The following is a 16,704-nucleotide window of genomic DNA, read 5'->3' on the forward strand; positions in this document are numbered from 1 at the left end:
AATTATTTGGAGATCTTTACTATATCAGTACATGGAAAGTTTCCTCAGTTTTTTTTACAGTTATGCAGTTAAAATATATTTGTTTGAATGTTCCTTAATATATTTGACCTGAACCTTATTAATAACAATTTTGGTTGTTTATTATCCCTTGCTATTACATACAGTGGTGCAGTTAATAACTTTGTACTTAATTTTATTTTGCCTGTGAGCAAGTACATATATTTATATATATATGATGAATTCTCAGAAGCGGATATGCTGGAATGGAGCATTAAAAACATTTGTAAATCTGATATTGCCAAATTGTCCTCCATGAGAATTGTATCAGTTTACTTCCCACTAGCAATGTTTACAAGCATTTATTTCCTCATAGTCTTGCCACCAAAATATGAATAAGAACTTAGCATTTTTACCAGTCTGACAGGTGAAAGATGGCATTTAAGTATAGTTTTTATTTGCATTGCTCGTACTGAGGTTCCGTATCTTTTCATTTTTTCCAAAAGGAGCCATTTTTGTTCCCTTTCCTGTGTAACTGTCTTATTTCTTTCTGACCCTCAGTTCCTTATCTATGAAATGGAGGCAGTCTCTTTCCCTCAGTGGATTTCAGTAAGAATTGAATGAAACTGAGCTTTTAGCTCAGCTCAGTGTCTGGCACAAAACATGCAGTAAATGGAGAAGCTGTTACATTAGCAAAGGTATAGGCTGTTGATTTAAAAATATGTTTACTGGGGCTCATTGCTCCTGCAAAGTCATCACCTTATGTGTGCCTCTCTGGTTCAAAGGAAGGAAGTGCTAAGTAAGGAGTATAGTGAGGTAGACATAGTAGTTCTCTATAAGATAGAAAAGGGCTTCTATTGCTGTACCTTTTTTTCATGCAGTGAATTGCAGACAGTCTTCCTAACCCACACCTGCTTAAAAAGCATATATGAAACTACTGTCCGTGCATCTTGGTGTTTTAGGTATGGAAATATCGTGACCCTGACTGTATGTTGCTAAGAGTCTTCTCTGTTTTACTAGTAGAATGCCTCCTGACATTCAGTAACTGAGAGTCTTAGACCATCAAAATTAAGAGTATCTGCTTGTGTGCAAAGGCAAAGGCCAGGTACCACGGAAAGAAATACAAGACATGTGCACACCTGCCCTCAAGATGTTCACTGCCTTGCACAATTGTCTTATAATGGCACATTACCAAAGACTGGGTCTAACCAAAGTGATTTACAGATTCAGTGCAATCTCAATCAAAATTCCAACATCCTTCTTCACAGAAAAGGAAAAGCTGATCATGAAGTTTATATGGAAGGGCAAGAACCCCAAATAGTCAAAAACAACTTGAAAAAGAATGAAGTTGGAGGACTTATACTTCCCGATTTCAAAACTTACTACAAAGCCACAGTAATAAAACAGTGTGATACAGGCAAAAGGACAGACATATAGTCCAGTGAAGTAGAGTTGAGAGCACAGAAATAGACTCACATATCTGTGGCCAATTGATTTTTTTACAAGACTGCCAAGTCCACTCAATGGGGAAAGAAAAATCTCTTCAACAAATGGTGCTGGGAAAACTGGATATCCACATGCAAAAGAATGAAAGAAGAACCCTACTTCACACAATATACAAAAATTAACTCCAAATGGATCAACAACTTAAATATATAAGAGCTAATACTATAAAACTCTTGGAAGAACACATAGGGACATATCCCCAGACCTCATATTAGGCAAATGATTCTTAGACTTACATCAAAAACACAAGCAGTGAAAGAAAAAATAGATAAATTGGACTTCATCAATATTAAACACTTTCGTGCATCAAAGGATATTATCAAGAAAGTGAGAAGACAAACTACAGAATGGGAGAAAATATTTGGAAACCATATATCTGATAAGGATTTATATCTGGAATATATAAAGAACTCCTAACATTCAACAAGATAAAGAAAACCCAATTTAAAAATAGGCAAAGGAAAACTAGATATAGAGTTACCATTCGATCCAGCGATTGCACTTCTCGGTATATACCCGGAAGATCGGAAAGCAGTGACACGAACAGATATCTGCACGCCAATGTTCATAGCAGCATTATTCACAATTGCCAAGAGATGGAAACAACCCAAATGTCCTTCAACAGATGAGTGGATAAATAAAATGTGGTATATATACACGATGGAATACTACGCGGCAGTAAGAAGGAACGATCTCGTGAAACATATGACAACATGGATGAACCTTGAAGACATAATGCTGAGCGAAATAAGCCAGGCACAAAAAGAGAAATATGATATGCTACCACTAATGTGAACTTTGAAAAATGTGAAACAAATGGTTTATAATGTAGAATGTAGGAGAACTAGCAATAGAGAGCAATTAAGGAAGGGGGAACAATAATCCAAGAAGAACAGATAAGCTATTGAACGTTCTGGGGATGCCCAGGAATGACTATGGTCTGTTAATTTCTGATGGATATAGTAGGAGCAAGTTCACAGAAATGTTGCTGTATTAGGTAACTTTCTTGGGGTAAAGTAGGAACATGTTGGAAGTTAAGCAGTTATCTTAGGTTAGTTGTCTTTTTCTTACTCCCTTGTTATGGTCTCTTTGAAATGTTCTTTTATTGTATGTTTGTTTTCTTTTTAACTTTTTTTTCATACAGTTGATTTAAAAAAGAAGGGAAAGTTAAAAAAAAAAAAGAAAAAAGAAAAACAAGGAAAAAAAAAAAGATGTAGTGCCCCCTTGAGGAGCCTGTGGAGAATGCAGGGGTATTCGCCTACCCCACTTCCATGGTTGCTAACATGACCACAGACATAGGGGACTGGTGGTTTGATGGGTTGAGCCCTCTACCACAGGTTTTACCCTTGGGAAGACGGTTGCTGCAAAGGAGAGGCTAGGCCTCCCTATGGTTGTGCCTAAGAGCCTCCTCCCGAATGCCTCTTGTTGCTCAGATGTGGCCCTGTCTCTCTAGCTAAGCCAACTTGAAAGGTGAAATCACTGCCCTCCCCCCTACGTGGGATCAGACACCCAGGGGAGTGAATCTCCCTGGCAACATGGAATATGACTCCCGGGGAGGAATGTAGACCTGGCATCGTGGGACGGAGAACATCTTCTTGACCAAAAGGGGGATGTGAAAGGAAATGAAATAAGCTTCAGTGGCAGAGAGATTCCAAAAGGAGCCGAGAGGTCACTCTGGTGGGCACTCTTATGCACACTTTAGACAACCCTTTTTAGGTTCTAAAGAATTGGGGTAGCTGGTGGTGGATACCTGAAACTATCAAACTGCAACCCAGAACCCATGAATCTCGAAGACAGTTGTATAAAAATGTAGCTTATGAGGGGTGACAATGGGATTGGGAAATCCATAAGGACCACACTCCACTTTGTGTAGTTTATGGATGGATGAGTAGAAAAATAGGGGAAGGAAACAAACAGACAAAGGTACCCAGTGTTCTTTTTTACTTCAATTGCTCTTTTTCACTCTAATTATTATTCTTGTTATTTTTGTGGGTGTGCTAATGAAGGTGTCAGGGATTGATTTGGGTGATGAATGTACCACTATGTAATGGTACTGTAAACAATCGAAAGTACGATTTGTTTTGTATGACTGCGTGGTATGTGAATATATCTCAATAAAATGAAGATTAAAAAAAAAAATAGGCAAAGGATTTGATTAGACATTTCTCCAAAGAAGATATACAAATGGCCAATAACCACATGAAAAGATGATCAACATTATTAGCTATTAGATACAAATCAGAAATGCAAAGCAAAACCAGGAGATACCACCTGACACCAACTAGAATGGATATTACTTAAAAAACAGAAAATAAACAAGTGCTGACAAGGATGTTAAGAAATCAGAACCCTCGTACATTGTTGATGGGAGTGTACAGCAGTGCAGCCTCTGTGGAAAACAATTTAACAGTTCCTCAGAAAGTTAAGTATAGAATTACCAGATGACCTAGCAATCCACTTCTAGGTATATACCTAAAATAATTGAAAGCAGGGATTTGGACAGATATTTATACACCAGTGTTAATTCTCCATTATTTTGGCTATTCACAATAGCCAAAAATGGAAGCAACCCAAGTGTTCATCAACAGAAGAGTGAATAAACAAAATGAGATATATATGTGCAATGGAATATTATTCCGCCATAAATGGAATGAAATTGTGATACATGCCATAACGTGAATGAACCTTGAAGATATGTAGAGTGAAGCCAGATGCAGAAGGACAGATATTATAGAATTCTACTTATATGAAATGACTAGTATATGCAGTTTCATAGAGACACAAAGTAGTATACAGATTACCAGGGGTGAGAGTCAGGGGGAGAATGGGGAATTAATGTGTAATTGTGTAGGCTTTCTGTTTGGGATTATGGGAGAGTTCTGGAAATGGATGGTGTGAGGGTGGTACAATGTTGTGAATGTGATTAACCCCACTGAATTGTATGCTTGGGAATGGTTGATATGGGACATTTTATGTTCTATATATGTTTCCACGATTTTAAGAGAGAGACTAAAGAGACTGTGATAGTTAAACGCAGTACATGATCCTGGACTGGATTTAATAAGGGAGGATAAAATTCCCAAAAGGACATTATTGTGACAATTGAAAAACTTGGAACATAGACTGTAACTTTTATATCAATGTTAGATTTCTTGAATTTGATAACTGTACTTAAAGTGGTTACATAGGTGTTTTAGTTTCCTAGCTGCCAAAACAAATACCATACAGTGAGTTGGCTTAAACAACGGGAATTTATTGGATCACAGTTTTGAGGCTAGCAGAAGTCCAAAGTCAAGGCATCAGCAAGGCGATGCTTTCTCCCAGGAGACTGATGTTCTGGGGCTGGCTGCCAGTGATCCTGGTTCTTGGCTTTTCTGTCACATGGCAGTGATTTGGCAGCTTCTCCTGGCTTCTCCCTTGTCTTCCAGGTTCCACTGACTTTCAGCTTCTGGCTGCTCCCTCTTGCTTTCTCTCTGTATGTGACCTTACCTCTAAGGCCTTCAGTGACAGGATTGAGACCCATCCTGATTCAGCCAGACCACACCTTAATTGAAGGAACCTTATCAAAAGGTTCTGTTTCTAATAGGTTCACATCCACAGGAATGGATTAAGATTAAGAACATGATTTTCTGAGCACATAGCTCCAAACCACCACAACAGATGAATATCACTGTTTTTAAGACATGGAAGTATTAGGTGTTCAAGGAGCACAATGTATGCAACCTATTCTCACATGTTTAGAAGGTAGGTAGGTAGGTAGGTAGAAGGGAAGAACAGAAGGCGGAGAGAAGAAAGAGAGAAAAGAAAAGAAAGAGGCAGATGTTAAAAGTTGGTAAATCTGGGTAGGGGGTATACTGGAGTTCTCTGTATAGATTTTTGTATTATTTTTGCAATTGTCCTGTAAGTTTGAAATTATTTCAAAATAAAAAGTTAAAAACAAAACAAAAAAGAGTGGGTCTAAAACTATTACTGCAACTTTTCCTGTTTTTGTGAAGTGAGATAAAGGTAGAGATAGTTAAGAGATTTATCAGCCAATTTATCTGTGACCTAGGATCTGTCACTTCTCCACCACAGTCTTAGGGGTAGAGAGGCTTATGGCATGAAAAAGACCTTCCTGCCTTCTTCCCTGTCATTAAGTCATAGGCGGTGTTCTAAGATTTCTTAGATACTAGATTGCATCCATCAAAAAGAGACCTATTTTCTGTTTCTGTTAGCAGGTTTTTCCTGTGGTGACTTCCCTTGGGCTGAATGAACAGGAACTGTTATTTCTCAGCCAGTCGGCATCTGGTCCTCATTCTTCTCTCTCTTCCTGGAACGGTGTTCCTGATGTGGGCATGGTCAGTGACATCCTTTTTTGGATCTTGAAAGAACACGGGAGAAGTAAGAGCAGAGCCTCAGACCTCACCAGGATCCATTTCCACACGCTGGTCTACCACATCCTGGCAACTGTGGATGGACACTGGGCCAACCAGCTTGCAGCTGTGGCTGCTGGAGCTCGCGTGGCTGGGACACAAGCCTGTGCAACAGAAACCATAGATGCCACCCGCATGTTGCTGCGGGCTCCCCACGAGTTCATGACTTCCCACTCGGAGGCAGGCTCCAGGATCGTATTAAACCCAAATGAGCCGGTAGTGGAATGGCACAGGGAGGGGATATCCTTCCACTTCACACCAGTCTTGGTGTGTAAAGATCCTATTCGAACTGTGGGCCTTGGAGATGCCATTTCAGCTGAAGGACTCTACTATTCAGAAGTATACCCTTACTAATGAGGAAGATGGTTGTAGATAATTTTTCTGAGGAAGAAGAACTAGCTAACTTTAGAATTACAGGAAGAAAGTAGTTTGGAAAATAGGGTTGAGGGTGTCAAAGGAGTCTCTAGATCTAACTGGAGGGCAGCCAAGGAAACAGCAGCCGATTAAACTGTATCACATACATTCCAGCCTGTTGGCGATTACACAAAAATATTTCAGGTTTTAATCAAAATTTAGCTATTTACTGAGACTGGATTTTTTTTTGTTTTATTGTTGTTGTTGTGTGTTACGGGGTAAAAACTTGATTCCCAAATCCTCAATTTATGCAGAATTATCAAGTATTTTAAGCCAGACTTCAACACTCGAGAGCATGTCAGCCGGAGAAAGCACTTCCCTCCTTGCCTACTTCAGAAATGCATGCTTGCTCACCCATCTGTAGTAAAGCCTATGAGGTTCCCTTAGCCCAGTGCTCATGGGCAGGATTGTGGTTTCCATTCAGTGTTACAGTGAACAAATTTAATGAGCATACCTTCTCAAACATAGAACCACAAATAAGGACAACGCAATTCCTCCTGTGCTACAGAGTCACAGCAGAGCCTGGGGAGCCTTTGAAGGAGTCATTCATTCTTCAGTTGTTTGGCAGCCTGGGTGTACTGCAGCGTGGCATTGTGAGCTGAAGGATGTGCCTTCCTGCCCTGTCGCCTTAGACTGGAGGCTGGGTGATCAAGGCTACTGTGGCATGGGCTCAACCTCATCACCCAGCTGTAGACTAGCTTTCTGCAGTAGAAGACTGTTCATTCTGATCCTTGAAGGGATTTGCTTTTACAACTGGAATATGCTTCTCTGTGTGTAACAGATCATGTATGTGTTACATTTTCATTGACACATCGCTTCCATTAAAGACTTTGACCTCATAAGAGCTCCAGGATCAAAAATAAATTTGTCATGTTATGTATTTATTTTTTTATAAATCAAGGAAAATTCTGTGTGCTTTTAAATATATTAAAAACATTTTACATTTCAGTAATCTTAAGTCGATTTGTAATTGATTTTGTTTCTACCACCACTCTGGAGCCGGATAGGAGAGAAATCATCTTGATCTTGATTTATAAATATATATGTTACTCTACTTTTGAAGTATCTCATCACCTTTTCTTCCCCATCCTTGGGGTAAGCAGTTCTTCACACTGAGCTTGAGCTGTAGACCCATCTTCTATGGTGCATTTACAATGAGGGTGCTAAAATGAAATAACCAAGTTGAAGTTTAATTGGAGCACAGCAGCTTGAAAGAATGCAGTGAGCCTTTTCAGTTTGTTCAAAAGGGTGGTATAGACATGGCAAGTAGTGGCAGGCCCATTTAGTTCAGTTAAATGGTAGTCATGTCACACAGGCTCCACAGCAGCTTCTCCTAGAATCTCAAAGCCACCTCAAGTTCTTCATTTTATAACTTCCCCCTCCCTGCTTTGGGTTAGAAGGAAAGACTTGATTGCGCATTCTTTAAAGAAAATTTAAGCCTAGAGAATTACGCAGTTTGAAATTCAAAACAAACAGCTTATTAAGCAAATCTCTGCCTACTACCTCATCCTTCTCTGCCTCTGAGCTCAATTGAGAACAAACACCATCATCCTTCTAGCCTGTTGCTATTAAAAATGCTTTAGAGAGAAGAGATACCTATGTTCCCAAGAACTAAAATAACAGCATTTAGTCTCTAAACCTGGGAAGGCTTTATTAAGAGTATTGAAGAGTTCTCCAATGACCTTTCTCTGATAGTCTTTCTCTGTTGCATCTATCTAACCCCTGCCCTGAGTGTATCCTGAACAGGCTTTCCAGTTATTCATTGGTGATGTCAATAAAGACTAGCTCAGGAAATATGGTCAGCAGATATCCTAGAGTAGTGTTTTTCAAGCAATGGATTGTGAACAGTCAGTCATATGGTGGTTATCAAAAAAGTTTCAGAATGCGTCATACGTTTTAAGAGTAAGTATTATTTTATACAATATTTTTTAGTTGAGATTGTTCACATACTGTACAATTATCCAAAGATTCATACTGTACAGTCAGTTGCCCATGGTACCATCATACAGCTGTGCATCCATCACAATTAATTTTTTTCTATTTTTAGAACATTTTCATTACTCCAGAAAAGAAACAAAGACAAAAAAAGGAAACTCAAATCCTCCCATACCCCTGACTACCCCCTCCATTATTGATTCATACTATTGGTATAGTACATTTGTTACCGTTGATGAAAGAATGTGAAAATACTACTAACTAACTGTAGTGTATAGTTTGCAATAGGTATATATTTTTTCCCAATATGCCCCTCTATTATTTACTTCTAGTTATAGTGTCATACATTTGTTCCAGTTCATGGGAGATTTCTAATATTCGTACAGTTAATCACAGACATTGTCCACCACAAGATTCACTTTTATGCATTCCCATCTTTTAACCATCAACTTTCCTTCTGGTGACATACGTGACTCTGAGCTTCCCCTTTCCACCACCTTCACATACTATTCAGCACTGTTAGTTATTCTCACAACATGCTACCATCACCTCTGTCCATTTCCAGATGTTGAAGTTCACCCTAGTTGAACATTCTGCTCACAGTAAGCAACTGCTCCCCATTCTTTAGCCTTGTTCTATATCCTGGTGTGCTGGTTTGAATGTATTATGTCCCCCCAAACACCGTTGTCTTTGAGGTAATCTTGTGTGGGCAGACCTATCAGTGTTAGATTGTAATTCTTTGAGTGTTTCCATGGAGATGTGCCCCACCCAACTGGGTGATAACTGATGAGATATTTCCATGGAGGCGTGACCCCACCCATTCAGGGTGGGCCTTGATCAGTGGAGCCATATAAATGAGCTGACAAACAGGGAACTCAGTGCAGCTGTGACTTTTTTTTTTTAATTCAGTTTTGAAATATATTCACACACCATACAATCATCCATGCTATACAATCAACTGTTCACAGTACGATCATATAGTTATGCATTCATCACCACAATCTATTTCTGAACATTCTCCTTACATCAGAAAGAATCAGAATAACAGTAAAAAAATAGAAGTAAAAAAAGAACACCCAAACCATCCCCCCCATCCCACCCTATTTGTCATTTAGTTTTTATCCCCATTTTTCTACTCATCCATCCATACACTAGATAAAGGGAGTGTGATCTACAAGGTTTTCACAATCACACTGTCACCCCTTATAATCTACATTATTATATAATCGTCTGCAGGAGTCCAGACTACTGGGTTGGAGTTTGGTAGTTTCAGGTATTTACTTCTAGCTATTCCAATACATTAAAACCTAAGAGATGTTATCTATATAGTGCATAAGAATGTCCACCAGAGTGACCTCTCGACTCCATTTGAAATCTGAGTGACGTTTTGAAGAGGAGCCACAGCCAAGAGGGACACTCTGAAGAACGCCCAGAAGCAGAGAGGAACTGCAGTTTGAAGACGGCTGTTGAAAGCAGACCCTTGCTCCGGAGAAGCTGAGAGAGGACAAATACCCCAAGTGCAACTAAGAGTGACATTTTTGAGGAACTGCAGCCTAGAGAGGAACGTCCTAGGAGAAAGCCATTTTGAAACCAGAACTTTGGAGCAGACACCAGCCACGTGCCTTCCCAGCTAACAGAGGTTTTCCAGACACCATTGGCCATTCTCCAGTGTAGGTACCCTTTGTTGATGGACACTTTATGGCCTTAAGACTGTAATTTTGTAACCAAATAAACCCCCTTTTATAAAAGCCAATCCATTTCTGGTGTTTTGCATGCCGGCAGCATTAGCAAACTAGAACACCTGGTAACTTATTCATGTCTGTGAGTTTACATATTATAAGTAGTTCATATCAGTGAGACCTTGCAATATTTGTCCTTATGTGTCTATCTTATTTCACTCAATATAGTGCCCTCAAGGTTTCTTCATCATCCCATTTTTTTTTAAGACAGTTTTGTTCACACACCATACATTCCGTCCTAAGTAAACGATCAGTGGTTCCCGGTATAGTTGTGTATTTATGTATTCACCACCATCACCACTATCTATATAAGGACAGCTCTCCACTTCTTCCACAAAGAAGGAGGAAGAGGCAAAGAAGGTAGAGAGACAAAAGAAAAAAAATAGAGAAAAAAAACAAAACATGACAGGAAGCAACAAAAGGAAAGAGCATTAAACTAAAGTAGAATAGAGTCAGACAACATCACCAATGCCAAGAGTCCCATACATCCCTCCCATATGCATTTAACTTTGGTATGTCGCCTATGTTATGTTAAAGGAAGCATAATACCATGTTTTTATTAATTACAGTCTCTAGTTTATGTTGATTGTATTTTCCCTCCAATCCCACCCTATTTTTAACACCTTGCATGTTGACATTCATTTGTTCTCCCTCATGTAAAAACATGTTTGTACCTTTTATCACATTTGTTGAGCACTCTAGGTTTCACTGAATTATACAATCTCAGTCTTTATCTTTCCTCTTTCGTTTTGGTGTCCCACATGGTCCCAACCTTCCTCTTTCAACCAGACTCACAGTCATCTTTTTTCAGTGTACTTACATTGCTTTGCTGCCATCACCCAAAATTGTGTTCCAAACCTCTCACTCCTGTCTTCCTATCTGTCTGTGGTGCTCCCTTTGGTATTTCCTGTAGAGCACGTATCTTGTTCACAAACTCTCTCATTGTCTATCAGAGAATATTTTAAGCTCTCCCTCATATTTGAAGGATAGTTTTGCCAGATATAGGATTCTTGGTTGGTAGTTTTTCTCTTTTAGTATCTTAGATATATCATCCCACTTACTCTTGCCTCCATGGTTTCTGTTGAGAAATCTGCACATAGTCTTATCGAGCTTCCTTTGTGTGTGATGGGTTGCTTTTCTCTTGCTACTTTCAGGATTCTCTCTACATTTGACATTTGATAATCTGATTATTAAGTGTCTTGGTATAGGCCTATTCAGATCTGTTTGGGGTACGCTGCGCTTCTTGGATCTGTAATTTTATGTCTTTCATAAGAGATGGGAATTTTCATTGATTATTTCCTCTATTGCTCGTGCCCTTTTTCCCTTCTCTTCTCCTTCTGGGACAACCATGACACATACATTCATGTGCTTCATGTTGTCATTCAGTTCCCAGAGACATTGCTCATATTTTTCCATTCTTTTCCCTATCTGTTCTTTTGTGTGTAGGATTTCAGGTGTCTTGTTCTCCAGTTCCTGAGTGTTTTCTTCCACCTCTTGAGATCTGCTGTTGTATGTCTCCATTGTGTCTTTTATCTCTTGTGTTGTCCCTTTCATTTCCATAGATTCTGCCAGTTGTTTTTCAAACTTTCAATTTCTACCTTATGTACTCCCAGTGTTTTCATTATACGCTTCATCTCTTTTGCCATATCTTCCCTAAACTTTTTTAATTGATTTAGCATTAGTTGTTTTAATTCCTATATCTCAGTTGAAGTGTAATTTTGTTCCTTTGACTGGGCCATAACTTTGTTTTTCTTAGTGTAGGTTGTAGTTTTCTGTTGTCTAGGCATCTGGTTTCCTTGTTTACCCCAATCAGGTTTTCCCAGACCAGAATGGGCTCAGGTCTCAGAAGGAGGAAATAGTATGAGGTTTCCCTGAGGTTGTGTCTTAGAAGATTGACACCCCCTGTGAGGCCTCAAGTCACTGTGCTTTTCTGCCCAGCAGGTGGCACCTGTCAGTCTGCCACTCCCGACTGGTGTAGGGAGGTGTGGCCTGTGGCTGTTTTCTCCCAGGCTCTGGGGTCTGGTTCTCAATGGAAGGCAAGTAGTAGAGCTTGGCACCACCTCTTTCCTCTTAGGGAAGATACACCCCCTAGGGAGATATCATTTGCATTTGAATAGTCTCTGTGAATCTGCTATCTCCACCCTTGTCTGGGTCAGAGCACTGGGAACTGAAAATGGCTGAGACTTTCTCCACTGAGCCAAAAAAGGGACAGAAAGCCCTCTTCAGGGCCAGTCCATGGCCACCCTCAGTTTTGCCTGTTGGCCAGAGATAGCACCTGGTCCTCTGAGCTCCCCCTCCCTCCCAGAGAGGCCCTCCACTCCCCAAGGTTGGTCGTCACCAAAAGCCTCTGTCTGCTTGTTGGGGATTTGTAGCTTGTATTGAGCACTCAACATTTGTTAATTAAAACCCCAGTTGGAGCTGGGCTGAGATATATTTGTTCAGAGAGTGCTGGTCTCTATCACAGTGAGGCTTGGCAGTTCAGGCTGTTGTGTGGGGAGGGAGCTCTCAGCTTGGGTCCACAGATTTTACTTACAGATTTTATGCTGCGATCTCGGGCATTCCTCCCAATCCAGGTTGGTGTATGATGTGTGTGGACAGTCACGGTTGTCCCCCAGAAGTTATTCCAGATTGTTTACTAATTGTTCCTGGTTGTTTATTAGTTGTTCCAGGGGGACTAACTTCCACTCTTCTCTATGCTGCCATCTTCCTCTCCCTGTTTTATACAATTTATGTATCTGTATATACGTATGAATGTACCTGTATTCCTCTGCAGAATCTGTCCTGCCTTTTTTTTAAGAGAAGTTATAGGTTCACAGAAAAATCATGCATAAAATACAGTTTTCATCCTATATGAACACCTTGCATTAAGGTACTACATTTGTTACAGTTGATAAAAGAACATTTTTATATTTGTACTGTTAACTACATGGTCCAAGTACACATTCGGGTTCATTGTTAGTGTTGTATAGTCATATTTTTTTTTTATTTTTATTCTAGTAACATATATACAACCTGAAATTTGCCCTTATAATCACATTCAAATTTATAATTAATTGCTGTTATTTACATTCACCATCTATTACCATTACCACCATCTATTACCAATTCTCTTCCATTGACCCAAATAGAAATTGTATAACTTAAGCATTAACTCTCCCTCCCTTACCCCCAGCCTGGACTGTGGTAACCTATATTCTAGTTTCTGACTATGAGTTTGCTTATTCTAATTGTTTCTTATCAGTGAGATCATACAATATTTGTCATTTTATGTCTGGCTTACTTCACTAAACAGGATGTTTTCAAAGCACATACATGTTGTCATGTGTCCGAACTTCATTTCTTTTTATGGCTGAATAATCGATTGTGTGCTTATTCCACATTTTGTTTGTCCATTCAGCAGATGATGGATACTTGGGTTACTTCCATGTTTTGACCATTGTGAATAATGCTGCTGTGAACATTGGTGTGCAAATATTTATTTGAGTCCCTGCTTTCAATTCTTTTTGGTCTATACCTGAAAATGGAATTGCTGGATCATTTAGTAATTCTGTACTATCTGAGGAACTGCCAAACTGACTTACACAGTGGCAGCACATTTTACGTTCCAACCGACAATGAATGAGTGTTCTATTTCTCACATCCTCTCCAACACTTGTAATTTTCTATTTTTTTTTTTTTTAATAGTAGCCATTCTAATGGGTGTGAAATGGTATCTGGTGGTTTTGGTCTGCATTTCTCTGGTGGATAGTGAAGTTGAGGACCTTTTCATATGCCTTTTGGCCATTTGTGTATCTTCTGAGAAATGTCTATGTGAACCTTTTGCCCATTTCTTATTTGGGTTGTCTTTTTGTTGTGAAGTTATGCGATTTCTTTATATGTTCTGGATATTAAACCCTTATAAGATATGTGGTTTCCAAATATTTCTCCCATTCCATAGGTTGTCTTCTTATTTCCCTGATAAAATCCTTTGATGCCCAAAAGTTTTTAATTTTGATGAGGTCCCATTTATCTACTTTTCCTTTGTCACTTGTGCTTTAGGTGTAAAGTCTAAGAAACCATCGCCTAACACAAGATCCTGAAGTCTTCCTACATTTTCTTCTAGGAGTTTTATAGTCTTAGTTCTTATATTTAGGTCTTTGGTCCATTTTGAGTTAATTTTTGTATCTGGTATAAGATAGGGTCCTCTTTCATTCTTTTGGTTATGGATATCCAATTCTCCCAGCACCGTTTGTTGACGAGACTGTTCTTTCCCAATTGAGTGGACTTGGCAGTCTTGTCAAAAATCAAGTGACCATAGATGTAAGAGTTGATTTCTGAACTCTCAGTTTGATTCCATTGGTTGATATATCTATACTTGTGCTAATACTATGCTGTTTTGACCACTGTAACTTTGTAATAAGCTTTAAGGTCAGGAAGTGTGAGTCCTCCATTCTTTTTCGAGAGGTTTTTGGCTATTTGGAGCCCCGTACCCTTCCAAATAATTTTGATAATTGTCTTTTCCATATCTGCAAACTAGGCTGTTGGAATTTTGACTGGGATTGCGTTGAGTCTGTGAATAATTTTAGATAGAAATGATTTCTTAAAAGATATTTAGTCTTCCAGTCCATGAAAACTGAATATCCTTCTATTTATTTAGGTCTTCTTTGATTTCTTTTAGCAATGTTTTATAGTTTCTGTGTGCAAGTCCTTTACATCCTTGGTTAAATTTGTTCCTACATATTTGATTCTTTTAGCTGCTATTGAAAATGGAATTTTTTTCTTGAGTTCCTCCTTGGATTGCTTATTACTATTGTATAGAAACACTGCTGATTTTTGCGTATTGATCTTGTATTGTGCCACTTTGTGAATTCATTTATTAGTGCTAGGAGCTTTGTTGTAGATTTTTGGGGGTTTCCTAAATATAGGATCATGTCATCTGCAAACAGTGAAAGTTTTACTTCTTCCTTTCCAATTTGGATGCTTTTTTTTTTTAATTGCTCTGGCCTAATTGCTCTAGCTAGAACTTTCAGCACAATGTAAAATAACAATGGTGAGGGTAGGCATCCTTGTCTTGTTCCAGATCTTAGAGGGACAGTTGTCAGTCCTTCATCATTTGAGTATGATGTTAGCTGTGGGTTTTTCATATATGCCCTTTATCGTGGTGAGGAAGTTTCCTTCTATTCCTATCTTTGAAAGTGTTTTTTATCATGAAAGGAGTTAGGAAGTTTTCCCTACTGTTCAATTTTTTGGAAGAGTTTGAGCAAGGTTGGTATTAGTTCTTGGACTACTTGGTAGAATTCACCTGTGGAGCCATTGAGTCCTGGGCTTTTCTTTGTTGGAAGGCTTTTGATGACTGATTCAATCTCTTGTAATTGGTCTGTGAGATCTTCTATTTCCTCTAGAGTCAGTGTAGGTTGTTCTTGTGTTTCTAGAAATTTTTCTGTTTCATATAGGGTTGTCTAATTTGTTGACATTCAGTTCTCCATGTTATCTTCTTATCCGTTTTATTTCTGTGGTGTCAGTAGTGATGTCCTCTCTTTTGATTCTGATTTTGATTATTTTCATCTTCTCTTTTTTTTTTTCTTTCTCAGTCTAGTGAAGGTTTTGTCAATTTTATTGATCTTTTCAAAGAACCAACTTTTGGTTTTAATTTTCTATAGGGTTTTTATTATCAATTTCACTTATTTCTGCTCTATATCTTTCCTTCTGCTTGCTTTGGGATTAATTTTCTGTTCTTTCCCTTGCTCCTCCAGGTTTGCAGTTATATCTTTATTTTGTGTGAGGTTTTTCTGTCTCCAGTTTCTTCCCCATTAGGTTATCTTTCCCCAGTGAGCCATCTTGGGTCAATGCAGAAAGATTGGTCACCCCAGCAAAATCCATCTGCATTTAAGTGGTCCAGCCAACAGAAACTGGATTGAGTGAGCGCACTTCTTGCCAGCAGCTCTGCTGTGGTCTCTTTTCATGTTTTACCCACTGGGGGCTCTTTTGTATGCAGCACAACTTAGAGGCTTGTGTTAAGCCCTGGTCTTTGTGGCTTGGGCCCCTGTGCCTGGATATGTGTGGGGTTCTAACTCGCTGCTGTGAGTGGCTCTATAGTCTCTGTATGCTATGGCGGGACCCAGGGCACTGCCTCTGTGGAACTCCGAAGCTGGAGAGTCCACGTGAGGGGAAAGAGTATGGACTGGTGGGTCTGGGATAGAAGTTTCCTACCTGATATTTTTCTTTTCTTTGAGTCAGTGTTTGTGGAGTCCTTCTCCAATCTCTACTGACCTTCAGCTTTCTAGGCAAGTGGGATTTGTCCTTTCATTCATTCATTCTCTGGGGAGACTTTTTCAGGGAATGTTGTGTGTTGCGGAGTTGATGACATCACTCTTCAATTTGATAAGTTTTGACAAACACACATACCTGTCTAAACCAAATGCCTGTGAAGATACAGAACATTTCCAGAACCCCAGATGGTTCCCTCATGCCACTTCCAAGTCATTTCCCATCCTTATCTCTACCTCCAAGACAATCACTGTTAGAATTTTTTTCACCATAAATTAGTGTCGCCTATTCTAGAACTTCATGTAAATGGAATCAAATAATATGCTATAACCTGATGTAAATCTTTCATTCAGCATAATGTTTTTGAGATTCATTCATGTTGCCTCAAGTTTGTTTTTTATGGTAGGGTAGCATTCCATTATGAATATGAAGTTTTCTCTTTGGGGCTTTTATAA

General features: G+C 39.1%; 1 protein-coding gene across 3 annotated transcripts in view; it reads left to right on the forward strand.

Moving 5' to 3' along the window:
* ADPGK (ADP dependent glucokinase) overlaps positions 1-7,287 on the forward strand; it is a 60,794-nt gene extending 53,507 nt beyond the window's left edge. For 2 of the 3 annotated variants that reach the window (XM_037833492.1, XM_037833494.1), the window contains one exon: positions 5,718-7,287. In XM_037833492.1, coding sequence (XP_037689420.1) covers positions 5,718-6,269 — 552 coding nt within the window. In that variant the 3' untranslated portion in view covers positions 6,270-7,287. The remainder of the gene's footprint in view (positions 1-5,717) is intronic. The other variant, XM_037833493.1, reaches the window with a different exon arrangement.
* Positions 7,288-16,704: the final 9,417 nt, after the last annotated feature.

The sequence above is a fragment of the Choloepus didactylus genome, chromosome 4 (genome assembly GCF_015220235.1).
Source record: "Choloepus didactylus isolate mChoDid1 chromosome 4, mChoDid1.pri, whole genome shotgun sequence".
Taxonomy (NCBI): Eukaryota; Metazoa; Chordata; class Mammalia; order Pilosa; family Megalonychidae; genus Choloepus; species Choloepus didactylus.